At 37.6% G+C, this 20,534-nt stretch overlaps 2 protein-coding genes across 5 annotated transcripts; both read left to right on the plus strand.

The window, feature by feature from the left end:
• The first annotated feature begins 930 nt into the window (after window positions 1-930).
• On the plus strand, window positions 931-11,645 carry LOC132183776 (uncharacterized). 4 transcript variants are annotated; one of them, XM_059597189.2, is made up of 12 exons: window positions 931-1,175; window positions 3,382-3,414; window positions 4,238-4,424; window positions 4,553-4,640; window positions 5,748-5,921; window positions 7,328-7,721; window positions 7,855-8,138; window positions 8,234-8,302; window positions 8,370-8,426; window positions 9,963-10,015; window positions 10,107-10,182; window positions 10,356-11,645. In XM_059597189.2, exons 4-12 carry the CDS (start codon window positions 4,597-4,599, stop codon window positions 11,287-11,289), a joined length of 2,085 nt encoding a protein of 694 aa, XP_059453172.2. In that variant the 5' UTR covers window positions 931-1,175; window positions 3,382-3,414; window positions 4,238-4,424; window positions 4,553-4,596; the 3' UTR covers window positions 11,290-11,645. The 4 variants fall into 4 exon arrangements, with proteins under 4 accessions (XP_059453172.2, XP_059453175.2, XP_059453174.2 ...); XM_059597192.2 differs by lacking the exon at window positions 4,238-4,424; XM_059597191.2 differs by lacking the exon at window positions 3,382-3,414.
• A 6,773-nt stretch (window positions 11,646-18,418) lies between these two features.
• On the plus strand, window positions 18,419-20,331 carry ASPG1 (Eukaryotic aspartyl protease family protein). Its single transcript, XM_059598144.2, has one exon. It carries the CDS (start codon window positions 18,532-18,534, stop codon window positions 19,990-19,992), a length of 1,461 nt encoding a protein of 486 aa, XP_059454127.2. The 5' UTR covers window positions 18,419-18,531; the 3' UTR covers window positions 19,993-20,331.
• The last annotated feature ends 203 nt before the right edge of the window (window positions 20,332-20,534 follow it).

The raw sequence follows: 20,534 nt of genomic DNA on the forward strand, positions 1-20,534 counted from the left end.
CCTCTCTAGGATGGTCAGTAAAACAAGGGTTTACAACCTCCATTAATATTTTCATAATAGGTACAATCGTGTGTTTTCGGGTTTATTTGATGTTGTGTAATATTTTGATTTGTTTTACTCAGCAATAATGGACACAACATTGTGTTTTTGGGTTTATTTGATAGAATTCTCTTTTAAATTTTAGATTCTCAAATTCATAAATCTTAACGGTTTATTTCATTTAAGCATCTAAAATAGAAAATTATCCTCTTCATTTCAAATACTAAACTGGATAATATACAGTTAGTTATAGTGGATGGATAATTTTATTTTATTTTTTTACTTTTTTTATTTGAAATTGAGAGGATCTTAATTCGTATAAAATAAGTCATGTTTTAACATTTAATAAGAAAACTACAAATTTAATAAGTCATATTTCTTTATTAAATACTGAAACATGGTTTATTTTAAACGCTTAGATAAAATAAATGACTGAAATTTATTAATTTAAAAATTTCAAACTTTAAAAAAATTCTAGGAGATATCAATCTTTATAAAATTATTATGTATATATATATATATTAGTGGCCTCGAAATGACTAGAATTAGACGAAAGAATTTTTTTCTTGAGGACATCATCATTAGCTATCTTTTCCTTGTGGATATTTTCTTTTTTCTTATTCAGGAAAGAAGTGGATTGAGAATGGAATTCCAAGGATAAAAGAAGAACGTGTACAACGTGGCAGAACCAGCGGGCTGTACACTGTACAGCGTGGCGTCCTAATTCACTATCCAAGTAGCCTATATCCTAACTGTCCATCTTCACCAACGGCCCAGATACTTCTACTCTTCACGTGGGCGTATTCCGCGTCTCCAAAGCGACACATCTTCGACAAGCTGCCACCACGTGGACTTCGTGACATTACCGACCTTCGCTTACTCTTCACGTCGACGAAGAAACCACATTCCGTGTAAGAAAACCTCTACGAAAAAACAGAGACTCACATTTCACTCTCCCTCTCCCTCTCCCTCATCTCTCTCTCTCTCCCTCTCTCTCTCAATCGAAACTCTCTTTCTCTCTCTCCCTTAACGTTTCACTCCCTCTCTTTCTCTCTCTCCCTTAACGTTTCACTCCCTCTATCCCGTCTCTCTCGCTGCAAATTAAAGGGGAGTTGGAGAAGAAGAAATCTTCTAAGGTCCATCTCTCTCTCTCTCTCTCTCTCTCGTTTTCTTTAATGGGTAGTGTTTCAATTGTGTTTTGAAGAAATTTGATATGGGTTTTGCACGATTGACGAGCTTGGGTGATTTTCCATGAGTTTTTAGAAAGAAAATTTCTTGGGTCTTGATGTCGATGATTATATGAGTTTCAAGTTTGAAGTTTAAAGATTTCTAACGAATGGGTATATGTATTTTGTTAAGTATTTGACGGGGTGCATGGCTTGAACATTGACCGAATATGTGTTTAAATTTTGTAGGTAGATCTTGTTGGATTGTCTCTCTGATTCTGATTGGGTGTTGGAAATTTTGTGTAGATTTTTGTAAGTTTTTGGTTTGGCTATGGAACTGATTTAGTTGTTGTTTTGGCCAAATTTAGTGGAATGTTCTCATGCTGACATTTATGGAGATTGTTTTGATGTTCTGATTTGTGTTTAACCGATTATGGTTTAGTTTTGGGTTGGTTTCCGATTTTTTTTTGGCTAAAATGAAGTTTTAGTTCTTGGTCCATACCGATTGGGGAGAGTTGCACACAAATTTGTGGGTTGATTTCCTGGATATTTGTGGACATTGGCTGAAACTGAAAAAGCTAAAGTAACGGATTTCTGGGGTTATTTCTGGTGGAGTTTTCGATGGAAAATGGGTGTTTTGATTGAATTGTTTGGTGGTTTGAGGATGTTTCCTTTGATTAAGGCATGATATCTCTTATTGTTTTGTAAGTGATGAAGTGTTGTTACTTGATTGGATAAATTATTACAAGTTGGATTGTGAAGATGAAAAATAATTCTTGTTATTGGTTGTTGGAGGATGTATGTTAAGAATGCTTGGTTATCTTGGTTTGTTGTAGTACATAGATGAAGCTATGGAAGCTACATGTGGAATAGAAATTACTTGAAATAAAGGGTTATTTTGGCTATTAGAATTAGAAAATATTTTTGAGTTTTGTAAATAGTGATCATAGTATGATACCCTTTTTGGTGGGCGGATTTAAAGTTTCTAGAATATGTTTATACTATGTCAAAGAGCTATTTTCCATAAGTTGAGACCTATAGGTTGCTGCATCTGTGATTGTTAATGCAACCAAATTTCCATGTTGGCTTTGGACTATTGGTGTTTTGGGTTGTTATTGTGGGTAAGGAACCAAGATGATTATAAACGTACACTCATGATTAATGTGGTTTAAAGCTGCTGGAATTCTTGGGGGGATAAAGAGAGAACATGAAAAATTATCGTAGGCGTAAGTTGTCCCCATTCTTTTTTTTTTTTTTTTTTGGGATGTCGGGGAACCTCTTTAAGGCAGGGCCCTTTGTCCACATTCATAAAAGACTGGACATCATGTTTTGATTGTAAATGCTTGCTGGAAAATAATTACTTGTTAGCTATTTTGAGGAGATATTAAGAGTAAATTATTGAGGTTTAAACATGCTCATTGGGTTACTAAGGTTGCTGTATTTTGAGTTACTTACATGGGTATATTGTAGACAGCTTTACTGTTGAGTTAAACTTAATGCTTATGTTGTAGGAAATGGATGTTGACTTATTTACTTGATGTCCATCTATAAGTGAGAATCATGATGTCTTGACTTTCTATCAAGTTTTACATATGGTGAATAAGCATTTAAGCTTTTAGTCATATTTATGAATGAAAGACAACTTTTAATACTTATCTGTTTGGATTGGGCCTAAGTGGTAGGGACATGTTAGAATGCATTGTGGGGAGTACTTATGGTTAGAGAAGTATTTAATAAGGATTTTTTAGCGGATTTTCAAATCAAATGGCTGTTATTAGGTTGTTTGGAGATTTAATGTGGTTATAAGTTTCCCATGAATATAATTTATGAATAGTTCTTTCTTTTATTTGAAGTGTACCATATGGTACGTGAAACTAGATTGACTATATAATTGCTTAAGGGATTGTGGTAGTAAGCTGGATTTAATTACTTGGAAGTTCTATGGGTTGTAGGTTTGAAAAAGTTCATTAGGTGTAGTGCACAAGTTTTAAGAAGGATAAATTTAGTCAAGTGATGATTAGTATTATTTTAAGGAATTATGAGGTGATTAGGAGTGTTAACAATAATTGGTTTATTTCAATACTTGAACTTAGAATAGTTATTCTAGGGAAGTTACATGACTAATTTTCCTTAATAGAATACACCTCTCTTAACAAGCTCTTGTGATTATTTGTAGGGAGGGAGTTTCGCCAACCAATCAATAGCTCAGGTAAGTAAACACACCCCTGACACAAGAAATATTTTATTTTTAAAACAAGTCAGGGAATTTTATAAGCTTTTGTTATCCCTTGAAACTACACTTCTTCCTTCCACATTTTATACACATTAACATGATTTTTGATACACACCATGTTCATGAAATAAAGTATAAAACATGATTTCTTTGAAATTGCACATGCCATGATTATGATGATATATTTTCCATGAAACTGCATGTGCCAAGATTATGATGACTCACGTTATATTTTCCATGAAGTTGCATGCGCCATGATTACAATGACATGTTATATTTCCATGAAATTGCACATGCCATGATTTTAATAATTATGTCATGTATATGCATGATGTTGCACCCCATGCACCATTATTACATGATTATGACTGGTACTGGATCACACAACATGTATGATAGCACGGCAAACCACACTCAACAAGTGTGGGCTATCGGCCGGATGGTCTTCACCTAGGGAAGCTTCCATTCTGGTTGCTGTCTTGCGGCCATAGGATTGAGCCATGTTAGTCCTTTGGGACAAGCCAACATGCGCTGCTCATGGTTCAAGACATGCGGAAATGGGCCAAGGGGTAAACATATTACACAAGAAAATAATATTCATGAAAGTGGAAGGAAAACTTTACAGAATCATAAATTTTATCCTACATGTTTTATTGACTGCATCTATTATTCTCATGTTTGTTTACAAGAAATTTTCCAAGCATGTTTAAGACACATATTTTCTTACTATTTCTTCTCACCTTACAGTAAACATGGAGTTGTAAAACTCACCCCTTTCTTTAAAACCATATTTTTTCAGATACCATGGAAATGTTTTGGGTTGTCAGTCCCATGTTGAGGAGGGCCAGAGAATAGGAAGCCGATGACCTCTCCTTGTAGTAGTCTTGTTTTGTGCCCTTGGATACATATGTAAGATGTTTTGAAAGACATGTAATGAGTTTTGGGATCCCAATCCTTGTGGACAGTTGTTTATATAGCCAATATAGGTATGAAAGTTTAGGTTTCCTGCTGCACTTTCATGGTCCTGGTTGTTGAGACTAGGCATGCCCCAATGTCATGCCTCCTATGCTTTCCTCTAACATGGGGCCTTGACAATTTGTATCTTCTGATGCAGAAATCGGAGTTTATAAAGTGGGAAAAGGGAAAAATACGAATTAAATGTTGCAGCGGTTCGTTGACAACATCCTTGCCGTCACAAAAGAGTGAGCCCTCCTCTCCCAAATCCCATTTTCTTCTTCTACTGCATGTATATAGGTGTACTGATTTGAATAACGTGATAAATGTATTGATGTCGATGTGATTAGTGGAGGTGGCTTCAATAGTTTCATATTTTTTATTACATGAAGCTAGAAATGTTTGATGTGACATTTATTATGGTTTTTTTTGGGTCAAAAAATTTGGTTTTTATAATTGGTTGTATATATGGAAAGCTTTGGTACTTTAACGAGATGGGTTAGTGAATCTAATTCGTCGATATTTGTTTTTTTCATAACCTTTGGACAGTTAAACAAATTTTGTTCGTCGGTTCTTGAACATCAGTGGCCTCTAAATGACTGGAATTAGATGAGATGAATCTTTTACCTTTTATGTTACATGAATGACATCATTATCAGCTATCTTTAGAACGATGGAAAAATTGGTTTTTTTGGGTCTTGTCAGTGATCGGCAGTCCAGGCAACCCCCATCTTTTTTTTCTTGTGGTCGTATTCGCAGGCTTTTTCAACCATGTGATGCGTATTTGTCGATTAAGTTATTTAGCTAACACATAGTAGCTGCATTTGATTGAGTCTTTACAGTTTGACTGGGGAATACACTCAGTGTATGGATATGATGCCTGTGTTTGGTCCTCATCAGAAGTAGGCCTTGGTGAAAGTTTTGGGACTTCCAGAAACAAACATATAGATGGTTTTGACTGGTTACACATGTTTGTATTTTTGTCTTGAGTTTAAGACGCCATTTTACCCTTTTTGTCCTTGTTTGAGACTATAAGTTCTCTATGCCCCCTGTATAATCACCCCGTGCTCCTGCATTTTGTACATTTTGGTTTATGGTTTTTTTAAACGTTAATAAGTGGGGGGTTTCCAGCTCAGGTTCTTATCCAAATTATCTGTAATTTCTCTATGCTGTCTTCAGAATTGCTAATAACAGGGTTTATTTGGTTGATTTTCTGCTTTACGAGTTAGAGAGTATCTGGGTGTTACTGAGGTTTATATTTTCAGATATATGTTACAATTTTTTTTTTTTATTAAGGCATATTTTTGGTCATGATATGACAAAATTGCTTTTTTGTTTTTTATTTTTTTGTGCAGGTCAGTAAAGACATTTACTTATGAATCTCTGAACAATATTGTGAGGCTGATCAATGGAGTGTCAGCACTTTTGTTGACCATTTTACCGGGGAAGGCTACTATCCTTGAAGGTATCCATGGCTGGGAGCTTAGGCCAGGCTTTCGTGGACCTCGATTTCCACGTTGGATGGAAAAGTAAGTTTTTATGGTGGTAAATGTTTTTATGAAATTTTCCTTTTTCTAGTGGGTTACTTTGTATACTTCCTATGTACTTGAGTTGTGCCCCTTTGCGTGTTTGATAATACATATTACTTATAAAAAAAAAAAGGAAAATTTTCTGCACTAGAACTTTTATGGGGAATTGACTTCTTTCATTTTTGGACAAAATGGGCAGACTTACTTAAAAATACAGGATGGAGAAAGTTATTTCCAAGGAGTAGTTTTTGATTAATGGAAATTTGAATTTTTAATTTGTTGAAAGTGAGGTTACTTAGTTCTTTGTCTTCTCTTTGATTGCCTATGCAATGAGCATAATTTTCTGCATAGTTCTTAATTATGCAATGAGCATAATTTTTCGATTAATGGTGTGCATTCAATTACTCCACAATCATTCCCATCCCCCTCAAAGTAGTGTGTCATTATATTCAACATCTGGACTCTAAAGCTTTCCTATGGTATGGCAATATAGGCAGGTTTTTTATCTATTCTATATCGCAAGGTGGCTAAGTTGGAATAATCCATTTGCTAGACCTTGGATTGGATGTTTCTACTAACTTATATGTGAAACTGGGCATGTGTTGGGCATTGCTGTGTATTTGAACCACCTCTCTCCATTTATCTTCACAAAATAAGCTCATGCATGCTAGGGGCTACTGCTTTAAATTTATGACTTCGAACAGGGTCTTGTAACAACTTGCTTTCCTGTGACAGAAGATTGAATTTAATAAAAGTGCAAAACTGAGAGGTAGATTTCTTAATTATTTCTCAATCTGATTGGAGTAAGATTCTATGTTTTTGTCTCTACTTTGCAAGAAAGATGACAAGAAGATTCTGGGTGTATAAACTCATCACACAAACTGGGATAGTAAGTGAGAGACAAACTTTCCCACAAGTTACCTTATTTTCCTCATCTCATTCTTGTCTGGTCCAAGGTTCCGACACACTTGTTACATCCACGAAATATATTAACAAATTTGTGTGGTGAGAGTGTAGAGTTTGACATTCCTATCTCATTTTATAAATTGAAAGCATATTGAAAGGGATGAAAATGTGTTTTTCAAATTGTGAAGTGCTATTAATTCATTTTAAGCATAAACCTGCTTGTATTCATGTTGCTTGGGATTAACATTTTTGTCACTTGTCTCTTTTTTCTTTTTTTTGTTAGGTGTTTTTCTTGTATATGCGCCCTTATGCTTTTTAATGAAATTTGATTACTTATCAAAAGAATATTTTTCTCACTTGTCAATGGCTATTTCAAACTCATGTAGTCTAAAAAGTTTTGGGTTTTCACTCAAGAATAGCAACTCAAGAACTTACTTGGTGATTTTTTTTGAACATGTGATAACAATTGTTGACATTTCTGCTTTTCCTTGATGCTATAGTGGTGTGTCCTCTTTCAACCAGTTCATTCATGAGCTTTCTATGGATTCTGATACATCAAGCGTAGATTACTCTTCTGCCGAAGAAGATAGCGACCTAAACATATATCCTGCATCACCATCATCTCAGAGTTCACGAGTCTCTGGGTCCAGTGCTTCCACCAAGTATGATAAGCATAGGACAGGATGGATCAGGTGCATATTCTTTTGGATTCTGTTGCCCGCAAAATTCCTTCTGGGAATCCCAGTTCGTCTTTGTCATTTTGTTTATAATAAGGGATCAAAAGCCCCTGCTATTTCTGGGAGTCATAGGCGTTTACATCCAATTAAAAGAGTGCGAACACTCAAGGACCAGATTGTTCACTTTACCACTGACAGGAGACGTGGAGTCATAGAGGTTTGTGCTTGGACTGCTATTACTTATGATTCATGGAAATTGTTGTTTGTTGATAATTTGTTTTTCTTGTCTTATGTAAAAGATTTAGATGCTGGATTTCCCTTTTGCTTATTTTTCTTGTTATGTCTACCAGGATCTTAATCTAGCAATCGAGATCTTCATAGAAGCTATTTTTGATGTTGTTCATAAGGTAGCTCATTTTATTCTCTCCCCATCAGCGGCTTTTAGAAAACTATTGAGCTGGGTTTCATCTTACAATGGGGGTACTAGAGAAAATCATGGTAGTGTTTTGGAAGCCTCTGTCACTACAGCTACACTTGGGGAAAATGATCCAGCTCCTACAGAAAGGAATACTACTTTTCATCAGTCTCTAAATACTGATGCTCGGACATGTCAGGATGTCATAACAGAGCTTGGGTAAGGGCCGTGCTCTGCCAAATTCCTGCAACTTATGTTTCTTTCTGAAATTATTCATATTTTCTGCAAGTTCCTTAATTTTCTTTCTCTATTAGGTACCCATATGAAGCTATCCATGTGATCACTGCTGATGGATATGTTCTTCTTTTGGAAAGAATTCCTAGGTAACAACTTTTCCTGTCAGGTTATAAGTTTATTTGTGTGCCTTATGCTTACAGTGTGATGTTGCAGACGTGATGCACGGAAAGCAGTTTATCTTCAGCATGGAATTTTGGATTCATCTATGGGGTGAGTTGGTTTTTTCTCTTGATTAATTGTAATTTGCACTAGTGAACAGTCGGTGTAGTTTCTGCAATTATTGGGAGAAGAGATTAAAAACACCATGATGTTAATAAAGTTCTAACTCTTCTGTGTCTAGCTCCAGAATGTACCCTATTCATTATCAGATATTATTTTCATCTTCAAGTTTGGTTGGAGGTCAAGAGTTAGTGAATGAGGAGTTGAGAAATTGATTGATGTTTGTAGAAATGTGGAATCTGCACTCAATAAAACTACTGAATTCCTTACATAGGTTAAACTTGGTAACGAAATATGGGATCACTCTTTTGAGTTTGTATGTTGGTATATATGTTTAAAATGTTGGCCTTTGTCTTCTTGAGAGTCCATCATCGAGACAATTTGCCACCAACCTGTTGTAAGGCTGCCCCCTCTTCCCCTGACTCTCCTTTCCCTCAATGCTCAATGAACCTTGGGTCATCAATTTTGACTCAGCCTTGCCCGGTCATCTTACATGACTGGCACTTCAAAAGGCAACACTCTTGACGTAGATTGGTGTCTGTCTTCTTGTCATTCATTTTTTTGTTGACATTTGCATATGAGCTACAATCAAAATATGCATATATTGATTCTTAATTAAGATACTTTTTTTGCACCAGAAAGAGTGGCTGGCTTTGTAGATATTTACTTCATTTCCTTTCTACCTTAATACATATTTGATGATTGTACAATATATCAAGTGTTTTACTTTTTTGTTCCATATGTACCTTACTTATAACCGGGTACCCCCATTAATCTCTTCTCATGAATAATTAGTGTCGGGAAATGTAAATGGTCTTGGCTGTAGTTTGTCCCTTGCCCTTCTTCTCACTCTTGGTTTTACTATGGTCATGTTTGTGCAGAGGATAGTTTCATTGAAGAAGTACTTTTCCTAATGTTTTGAATTCCCCAATATACTAGTTACCTCGAAATATCATGGACTTTTCTGTAAGTGAAAAGGATTAAATGGGAGGAAAGGAAGTCTATGGGTTGTTGATTGTTCTAATCTCTTCCCATGGGTTGTATGCATGGGTCAGTTTAGTGAAGACTTGCTCCAATGGTTTGTGAGGGTGACTTGTGAAGCTATTTTTAATTGCTTTTTTGTCTCTGGCATTTCAGTGTATTGGCAATGTGATTACTGTTTGTGGGAAGTTTCACATGGCCAAACCTTAATTAGGAGCTTGACTTTGTGTATGAAAAGTTGGCAGAATATAATGGGAGTTGGCATGTTTGTAAAAATAGCATTTATAGCTATTAGAAGAGTTATTAGGGTTAGTAAGTCATAAGGGTTTGAGGGTAGTTTGGTCATTGTGATATTTCCTTAATCCTATATATTAGGATGTTTGTATTAGGTTAAATAATAAGCTGAATAATACAATCAGCCTCCTCTTCTCCCTATAATCTTCTTACTACAAATTTATTAACATGGTATCAAAGCCTTAAAGTTTAGATTTTTGTTCCTTTGTTTGTAGTTTTAGTTTTTCACTGTTTTTTGTTTTGTTTTTCCAGTTGGGTGTCCAATGGGGTTGTTGGTTCTCCTGCTTTTGCAGCCTTTGATAAAGGTTTGTTATATTTGCATTAAAAGTATGCTCAATTTGCAAAATAAGTCAATATATTGAACTATGGATATGCTGTTGCTTGCTTGCTCCGCAGGGTATGATGTTTTTCTTGGGAATTTGCGAGGTCTGGTTTCTAGGGAACATGTTGACAAGAACATTTCCTCACGACAGTAAGTTTAGTTGTCAGTTTTAATATGGGATTATATCTTTGGTTCATTTGCATCCTTGAAAGTTTATGGTTGGGAAGGAGGAGAATGGGACTGCATTTTTACAGAATTCTTAAATAATGCGGCACCACTTTAGTAGGGTAATGCTGTATATCTAAATGTTAGCATCAATGCAGGTACTGGCGATACTCCATCAATGAGCATGGGATTGAAGATATTCCTGCAATAATAGAGAAAATTCACCAAGTAAAAACCTCGGAATTGAAGCTTAGCCAACCTGATCTCGAGCAGGAAACCGATGATCAGCTTTACAAACTTTGTGCTGTCTGTCATAGCTTGGGAGGAGCTGCTATGTTGATGTATGTTATAACACGCCGAGTGGAAGAAAAGCCCCACAGGCTATCCAGATTGATTTTATTATCACCTGCCGGATTCCATGATGATTCTACTTTTGTCTTCACGGTGGTGGAGCATATTTTCCTTATGTTGGCTCCTATTTTGGCACCACTCGTGCCTGGCTTCTACATACCAACCAGATTCTTCCGTATGCTACTCAACAAGTTGGCTAGGGATTTCCATAACTATCCTGCAGTTGGAGGGCTAGTTCAAACTCTGATGAGCTATGGCTTTGGTGGAGACAGCTCAAATTGGGTTGGTGTCTTAGGGCTACCTCACTACAACATGAATGATATGCCTGGAGTTTCATTTCAGGTGGCTCTCCACCTTGCGCAGATGAAGCGTAGCGGAAAATTTAAAATGTTCGATTATGGGAGCGTGTCCGCTAACATGGAGGCGTATGGATCTCCTGGGCCATTGGACTTGGGTGAATTCTATTGGCTCATTGACATTCCCATTGATCTGGTTGCCGGACACAAGGACAAGGTAATCCGGCCATCGATGGTAAGAAAGCACTATAAATTAATGAAGAATTCTGGTGTGGATGTATCATATAATGAGTTTGAGTATGCCCACTTGGACTTCACCTTCTCCCACCATGAGGAACTCTTGACATATGTCATGTCACGCTTGCTGCTTGTCGAGCCTACTACGAAACACCCATCTAGTCGGAAGGCTGAGAGGTTGAAGAAAAAAGGACAGGTTAATAGTTAAAAAATTTTAAAAAAAAATCATGCATTACTTTTTTTTTGTTGTTGTTGTGATATGTATTTCAGGTTTAGGCATGTTATATCTGTTGTGGTAGATGGTGGATTAGATTTACACCTTAGTGGTATAGTTTTGTACTTTGAATTCAAAAGTTGTATCACATTGTATACGCTGAGAACACGAACACGATAACTGTTGTACGTGTCTTGGTCATCTTTCCCATCATTTTTTTCTGAGGGAAATGATTTTGTTGAAAGGTTATGCTTGGATTGGGAATGTACTGAAAAGTTGTATACTTTGTAATAGGGGTTATTGGATTGATGGCATGTGTTTTCTGTAATCTTAGACTGCAGTTATGGCTTTTTCTGAAATGTTTCTTTTTAGGCGAGATAGGAGTTACAATACATTAAGAAGGTAATTCGCAAAAATAAAATTCCTGGAAAATTCAGGGAAAGACCAAAGATCGAAAGAGTGAGGCTTCTAACAGGCACCCCAAACTAACAAATACAGTACCTATGATTCTTGGTCCACATGCCAAGAAAAAGGTCGTAGTAAGGGTTTGTGGTTTTGCAGCAGTAGGTAAGTTGGGTAGATGGGGAGGAGACCGCAGCGGCGAGGAGGGGAGCTGAGCTGAGCGCTGAGCACCACATCGAGGAGGATAGTGAGTAGAGCCATTAGAGGAGGAGACGATATAATGTCCAACGAGTAAGCAAAAGAGAGAGCACCTGATATGAAGAGACATAGGAAAAGGAGAAGGATAGAGAAGAATTTGTCCATGTGGGGATGGAGAAAGGAGTTAGGTGGGTGAGTAGGGAGTGGGCAAACCGGGAAAGGCGATAGCTGGATGGATGAGGAATAATCTTATGTGATTTGGCTTAAAATTTTATTTTGTCTATAAAATTGCAATGTCAAACGAACCATAAATTACAATTTGTCCCTCAAACTACCACCCCATTTAGACTCATATATCTAAATTTTGATTCAATACAACTTGATCTTACAGATTATTATTGTGTTAAGTTTCACATCAGGTCAAATTGGGTCGATAAAGTTGACAGAATCTGTCACATAGACTCACATGACAGCAATATTTATGCAACATATATATTATAGAGTAAAATTACACTTTGCTCCTATGCATATGGCATGTTTTTCATTCACATTTAACAACCCATTTTGACTCGAAGTGCAATTTGGAATAAAATGGTAGTTCGTAAAGGCGAGTTCCAATAAGTCAAAGTTTAAAGATATGAGTGCAAATAAGATGGAAGCTTGGGGGGACAAAGTATAATTTATCATATTATTTTAATTATTTATTTGACAAAAAATTAGGTCTCGGAATCAAAATGAAAATATGAATGTAAAAGTAAGAATTAATTAAAACACAGAAGATTCCATCATACTTCTCCTAAATTCTAATGGCTTTTTAAATGGGCTTGATTGGTCCATCATCTAGTAATCTAGTTAACAAGTCATATTTCTAAGAAAATAACTTCAATGTGGTCCATGCATAAAAGTAGACTTTTGTACAAACCATTCAATGGTTGCCACATCAGCTCAAACATTCTATGAAAAAATAAACACCCACACCTGATTATATCAGGTTTTATTATTTTTTTAAAACAAAATAAATGGAGAGGGTGGCAGAGGGAGGTGGGGCGGTTCGCCACCACCCCGAGTGGCCGGAGGTGGCTGCGAGCCAACCCCAATGGCCGGGGGTGGTTGCGAGCCAACCCCAATGGCCGAGGGTGGCTGCGAGCCAACCCCAACGGCCTGGGGGTGGCCGGATCTCTCTCTCCCAAGGCGTTGGGGTGGATCGTGGCCACCCCCAAGCCGCTGGGGGTGGTGGTGGCAGGGAGAGGCTGGGCGATGGCGTCTGGGTGTGAGCGGTGGGTGAAACCGGCAGCGGCAGGGGGTGGTGGCTAATGTCAGTGAGGGAGAATTAATCTTATGTTTTGCTAACATGCATTTTTTTTTGCATTTTTCTTAGATTGTTGATGTGTCAAAATCTGTGTAGTTTGCACAAAAGCTCCCTTTTGTGCAACGACCACACAGAAGATGCACTCTATTTCTAATTAGGTAAGATTTTAACCTGGGTTCATGGTCCACTACTAAGGGTGGGCAAAAACCTCCCAATCAGCAAATTCGCCCTGATCCGCCCCGCTCGGAATTGAATGTTTTTTTTTTGCCGAAACGGATTAGATTTCTTCCAACTCAGGCGGGAAGGGTTTCGGATATAGAAAATTGTGGGCTGCGGGTACCCGACCCGCCTGTTGATTACCAAAAAACAAACCCTGGACTCCTCCTGTGACACCTCACTAACTCATGCCGCTTCTAGCCTTCTTCTTCTTCTTTCTCTACAGCTTCTTCTTTTTATCATTTTCTTCTTCCCTCTTCCCACCCCACAAAAAACCCTCTATCTCTCTTTCTTCACGTTGCACGCAGTCACGAACGGATAGGATTTGAGAAACAAAGGAGAGGAGAGAAGAAAAGGGAGAGGAGAGGAAGAGAGACGCTGGAGAGAAGAAGAAGAAGAAGAAGAAAGAGAGAGAAGAGAGGGGGAGCCGAGTGATAGGCCACGTCGTGCAAGGCGACCCAATCCTAAGTACGTGGCCTAACTGGTTGCTATGTGATGCTTGGAGGACTCACAATGTGGGAGCAGCGTGGGAGAAGTTAGTGGATGTGGGAGCAGTTAACTAGAGATATGGAAGTGGGTCTTTTAGTGGATTATTCTCAGTTGGTTGTTTATTAGTTATTGTATTTAAACTAGGGACTATTTGTTTTGGGATATGATGATTTGTGTAAAGTCCTAATTCTGTTGTGGTTCAACTCCCACCCTAAGTGGAGTATTATCTTGTTTATCTTGTTCTGACTGGGACCCACTAGGAGTATTAGAACATATTATCTTGTTTTATGTATTTGTATTGTGGTAGAACTCCAGCCATAAGTGGAGATTTGTAACGTGTATTATCTTTATATTATATTAAATATTAGTTGTGTTTCTATTATCTATTTGGGACCTATCAATTGGTATTAGAGCATGGCTACTAATCGTGAGAGGATTGAATCTTCGGAGGCAGACGTATATGACGTTAAGGAAGGCATTCAACGCTTGGAAGAAGGAGCAACTAGCTCCGCTGATCACATGCAAAGAATTGAAGAAGCCTTAAATGAAATCTCAACTATTCTTTCAGTGCAACATAGACTAGTTAACTGTCAACCATACTGCACGTATGAGTAGGGTGGTCCTACAACTGGGCGACAAGCGGTGGTGCCACATTATGCCAAAATGGATTTTTCACGTTATCAAGGAGATGATCCCACCAAATGGTTGAATCACGTAGTGCAGTTTTTTGAATATCATGGGACGCTTTCAGAGCAAAAGGTGGTGCTAGCATCTTTTCATCTTGAAGGTGAGGCCAACCAATGGTGGCAATGGCTGCAAAAGGCTCATCAAGAGGAAGCTACACCGATTATTTGGGAAATATTTGAACTGGAACTATGGGCTAGGTTCGGGCCAACCGACTACGAAGATTTTGATGAGTCTCTGACGAAACTAGTACAAGAAGGATCCTTACGTGATTATCAGAAAGAGTTTGAAAGATTGGGGAACAAAGCTCAAGGGTGGACTCAAAAGCATCTTATAGGAAACTTTCTTGGTGGTCCTAAACCAGAGATTGCAAAAGGAGTTCGAATGTTCAAACCCAAGACGCTCAAAGATACTATTAGCTTGGTTCGCATGAAAGCTGACCAATTGTGCCAGCAAAGAAGGGCCAACGAGTTAGAATTGCAATCCATAAATAACCACTTAACCAATGTACCAACTGTTAAGAAAATCTCATGGGATGAGATGCAAAGGAGACGTGCAAAGGGTTTGTGCTTTAATTGCAATGAGAAATTTGTTCATGGCCATAAATGCAACATGGTGCAAGCTTGTCTAATTGAAAGAGATGGGTCTGTTATGGCAGAATTGGGAGAAGATAAAAATGAAGAAAGTGAAGACATTAATCCACTGGGAACATCTACCACCAGAGGACGTGATCGGGAGAGTGGTTACAAACCTTCAACTTCAAATTCCCACGTTAGACCTTGAGGACAAGATGCTTGCTAAAGAGGGGAGGAATGATAGGCCACGTTGTGCAAGGCGACCCAATCCTAAGTACGTGGCCTAACTGCTTGCTATGTGATGCTTGGAAGACTCACAATATGGGAGCAGCGTGGGAGAAGTTAGTGGATGTGGGAGCAGTTAACTAGAGATATGGAAGTGGGTCTTTTAGTGGATTATTCTTAGTTGGTTGTTTATTAGTTATTGTATTTAAACTAGGGACTATGTGTTGTTGGGATATGATGATTTGTGTAGAGTCCTAATTCTGTTGTGGTTCAACTCACACCCTAAGTGGAGTATTATCTTGTTTATCTTGTTTTGATTAGGACCCACTAGGAGTATCAAAACATATGATCTTGTTTATGTATTTGTATTGTGGTAGAACTCCAGCCATAAGTGGAGATTTGTAACGTGTATTATCTTTATATTATATTAAATATTAGTTGTGTTTCTATTATCTATTTGAGACCTATCACCGAGAGGAAGAGAGAGACGACGCAAGAGAGAGAAAAGGAAATAAGAAGAAGAATACTTGATCCGACCCGCCAAACCCGAATTACCCGCCCCGCCCCGCCCCGCAAATCCTGATACCTGGCGGGTACTGTCCATTAAAGCAGGGTCAATGGTACCAATTTTACTACCCGAGGGGTGCAGATCAGGTACGAAAAATGCCCAAAAACTGACCCGTGCCCACCCCTACCCACTACGATCGAAAAAAAAAAAAAAAAAAAAGTGTGATTTCTATAAGCAGGTTAATGGTGCTTATTTGAAAATGTGCGAATTTAAACCAAAATCACAATTTTGCATAACAAATATTTGATATATATATATATATATATATATACATATATATATATATATATTAACATGTTTTACCAAATGCCTTTGCAATTTTAAAAAGTAGTTCTTTCAAAAATGTAATTTTTAAAAATATAATTGTTAAAATCACACTTATTAAAATCACAATTCTAAATAAATCTTAAGCCAATGATAGACTCCATAAATTTAATAATTAATCAATTGAATTTATAACATATATGAGAAAAAATTTGAGCAAGTTATTAAGGCCAATCGTTTCTCATAAATGCAATGCGCCCCACACCAACCCTCTCCCCTATGATATAAAACGTAAGGCCTGAAAAAACTGGAGCAGACATTTATTGTAAGCATCAGTGTTGTACATGTTTTAAATTATAAGCTTTTATTGTTATCTTATCTTACAAAAGAAAAGAAAAGAAAGAAGATTTTGAAAATTTCCATGAAAAATACTTTTTTGTATTTGTTAATTCTATTTAGTAAATTAGTATATAGCTGAAATATAATTTGATAATGAGTTAGTAAAAATTAACTCTTTAGAACAGGGCTAGTAAAAAAAATTAGGAATTGATTTTTACTAACATGTAATTGTCTATATTAGTCTACTAAATAATTTTTATTATTTCTTTTTTAACTTAAAGATGAACCAATGTGAATGTTATTGTTCTCTATTAAATTTCGATAACCAGCAGGTCCATCACCTTTATCATTAAAAAGTGCACGTATTCTCTCAAATTACCACTTTATTAATAATGTCTATTTTTAAATTTTTAATTGTGACAATATCCTTCTAAATTATCAAAATATTGTCAATTTTTTTCAATGACGAAACTACCCTTAGTAAAATAAAAACAAAAAATACTAAAACTTCTAAAAAAATCACGTTTAAAAAAATAAAAATTTTGTTTTTTTAAACAAAATTTTGTTTAAAATTTTTTTTAATAAAAATTTTGCTTTTAAAACAGAGAGAACATGGACTTTACCTTAAAAAGAACTAAAAAAATAAATAAATTTGATAAAAAAATATATATAAAAAAGAAAATGTCATTTATTTTCTTTCAATATTCAATGGTAGCAAAAAAAAAAATTATTATTTCATGATAAACGATAAAATAAAAACATCTCTGTCAGTGTTTGATTGACATTGTTAAATCCCAATTCCATGAAAAAGATAAAATAAAAACATCTCCGTCAGTGTTTGACACCGTTAAATCGCAATTCCATACGTGACCTGGCCGGCCCTAAGTAAATTTATTATACAATGTTTTTACTTTTTACCACAGTTTCAACTAATTGTTAATTTTTTTTTTTTTTTTTTTTTTTAACAATATATGATCAAATGGTTAATCGAGACCAACACAACAAACATTATCTTTTAATGTTTTTACGACGGTCTCAATTATCCTTCAATGTTTTTACAACAGTCTCAACTACTTTTGGCAAAACTTCTAACAATTTTTCACATAAGCTTAAAAATCAAATTTTTGCCAAAAAAATGTTTTTTAACTTAAAAATGCTCTATTTTCTCACACACAATCTCAAACATACTCTAAATTTTTAATTGTGAATGCATATTCCTTGACATTAGAGAAATGTTAAGTGTTCTTCTAATGTTCTCCTGGTATCCTCCCAACTGTAATATAACTTTTAAAATCACCAATAGATTAAAAAAAAAAAAATGATAATTTTAAATTCAACGATAATTTTAAAAGCCGTTGGAAAGACACCAGGAAAACATTAGAAGAACACCTAACATTTTAAAATTATTGTTGAATTTGAGATTATCATGATTGACTTTTAATCTATTAGTGATTTTAAAAGTCACGTCACATTTAAGAGGACAACAAAAGAACACTAAAAAAACACCTACCATTTTTAAACTAAAAATCTAATAGTGATCTATCCAATAATAAAAAATGTCTGAAGCATTTATTAATTTTATTTTGTTTAGGTGGAGCTATTTTAGGGTTAAAATTAAATTCTTAGAGTATAAATTTTTTTACAATCCTTTAAGAGATGAGAATAGCATATGTTCCTCACCTACTTTTTAAATAGCATTAATAAATAGAACATACGGCAAGAAAAATATATCCTTAATAGTATATTTTTTTATATATAGTATTAAATAATTTAAAATAATTTAATATTATATATTACGTAACACCGTTAAATACTGTATTGAGCATTGAGAGTGAAATGAGTGGAGTCAAGGCTGACGTTAGCCTCTCTCTCTCTCTCTCTATCTATCTATCCTTTCTAAATAAAGCCAAGCCCTCCCCAACACTCTTTGCTTCATTTCTTTTCTGTCTCTCTGCAACAAGCCAAAAATGGCTCGATTCCTCTTCTTCTTCTTCGCCATTTTTGTTGCTCTCTTTCCCCTTGCTTTCTCTCGCAGCCTATCGGAGACTGCAACTCACGCGCTCCTCGACGTCTCCGCTGCACTCCGTCAAGCCCAAGCCGTCCTCAGCTTCGACCCGGAAACCGTTAAGCCCTTGGATCAACAAGAAGTACAACAAATTCTTGCTAATTCCTCTTCTTTCTCGCTCCAGCTTCACGCCCGGGACTCCCTCTACAAGACCTCGCATAAGGACTACAAGAGCCTGGTTCTTTCCCGTCTTGAGCGCGAGTCGGCCCGAGTCGACGCGCTCACTACCAAGCTCCAGCTCGCGCTCAGCGGCGTCAAGAAGTCGGATCTCCAGCCCGTGTTGACGGAGGTCCGACCCGAGGACCTCTCCACTCCGATTGTGTCCGGGACGAGCCAGGGCAGCGGCGAGTACTTCTCGCGTGTCGGCGTGGGACAGCCCGCCAAGCTCTTCTACATGGTGCTCGACACGGGCAGCGACATCAACTGGCTCCAATGCAAGCCCTGTGAGGACTGCTACGAGCAATCCGACCCGATCTTCGACCCGAGCGCGTCCTCCTCTTACAAGCCCCTCTCCTGCTCCTCTCAGCAATGCACCTCTCTCCATAATGGCGCCTGTCGCGGCGGCCGCTGTCTCTACCAGGTCGCGTACGGCGACGGCTCCTACACGGTCGGCGATTTCGCCACCGATACGGTGTCGTTCGGGAGCTCCGGGGCGGTGAACAACGTCGCTTTGGGTTGCGGCCACAATAACGAAGGTCTGTTCGTTGCCGCCGCCGGATTACTCGGGCTCGGAGGGGGCCCACTCTCGCTTAACTCTCAGATCAAAGCATCGTCGTTTTCTTACTGCCTGGTCGACCGCGACTCGGGCAAGTCCTCGACGCTCGAGTTCAACTCGGCTCCACCCGGCGACTCGGTCACGACTGCTTTACTGAAAAACAGCAAAATGGACACGTTCTATTACATCGGAATCAATGGAATGAGCGTGGGAGGGAAGCCCCTCTCGTTCCCGTCCTCGCTGTTCGCAATGGACGCGTCAGGAAACGGTGGGATCATTGTCGACTCTGGAACGGCCATAACTCGTTTGCAGACTCAGGCTTACAACTCACTCCGCGACGCGTTCGTGAGTATGACTCAGCACCTGCCGTCGGCGAGCAGCGTGGCTCTGTTCGACACGTGTTACGATCTATCTTCGCAGCATGTGGTCAGAGTCCCCACGGTTTCGTTTCAGTTCTCCGATGGGAAGTCCCTTTCGCTGCCGGCCAAGAATTACTTGATTCCGGTCGACTCGGCCGGAACCTTCTGCTTTGCCTTCGCTCCCACGACGTCGTCTTTGTCAATTATTGGGAATGTGCAGCAACAGGGGACACGTGTCAGCTTTGATTTGGCAAACTCGCGTGTGGGGTTCTCCTCCAATAAATGTTAGTAGGTGGGTGTAGGCACTGGGCAGTCAGGTTTGATGAAAAATAAAAAAATTAAAAAAAAAAATTAAAAGAAAATGGTAGGGTAATTTACCTTTTTATCCTTAATATAGGTTAATTGTAATGCGTGTAGGAAAATGAAATGTTCTACGGAAAGGCAGGTGAGTCGCTTAAAATCGGGCCCATCTAAATAAAGTCGAATGAAGCTTTGGCTGGTGTGGCTCATAAATGTACTATTGTGTGGTTCAGTTCAGTGGCATGTATAGAAAATTAGCCAGAACTGTAGGGGCCATTTGGCAAACCAGTGGCAGTGGGATTGATAAATGAATTGTGATTTTTATTTATGAGTTTCGTATGTTCTCACTTCTCAGTGTAATGAAGTTTTTTTTTATGGATGCTTTAAAAGAATCATCTACCGCTAAATTTACAGCTTAAAGAAAGAGGACATGCATGTGTGACACGTGGCATTATGGTGATGAAAGTAATTTTGGATTTTGTGGGGGGTGGGTGTTGTGAATTATTCATTAATGGGAAACGTTTCAGTAAT

The sequence above is a fragment of the Corylus avellana genome, chromosome 7 (genome assembly GCF_965113065.1).
Source record: "Corylus avellana chromosome 7, dhCorAvel1.hap1.2, whole genome shotgun sequence".
NCBI lineage: Eukaryota > Viridiplantae > Streptophyta > Magnoliopsida > Fagales > Betulaceae > Corylus > Corylus avellana.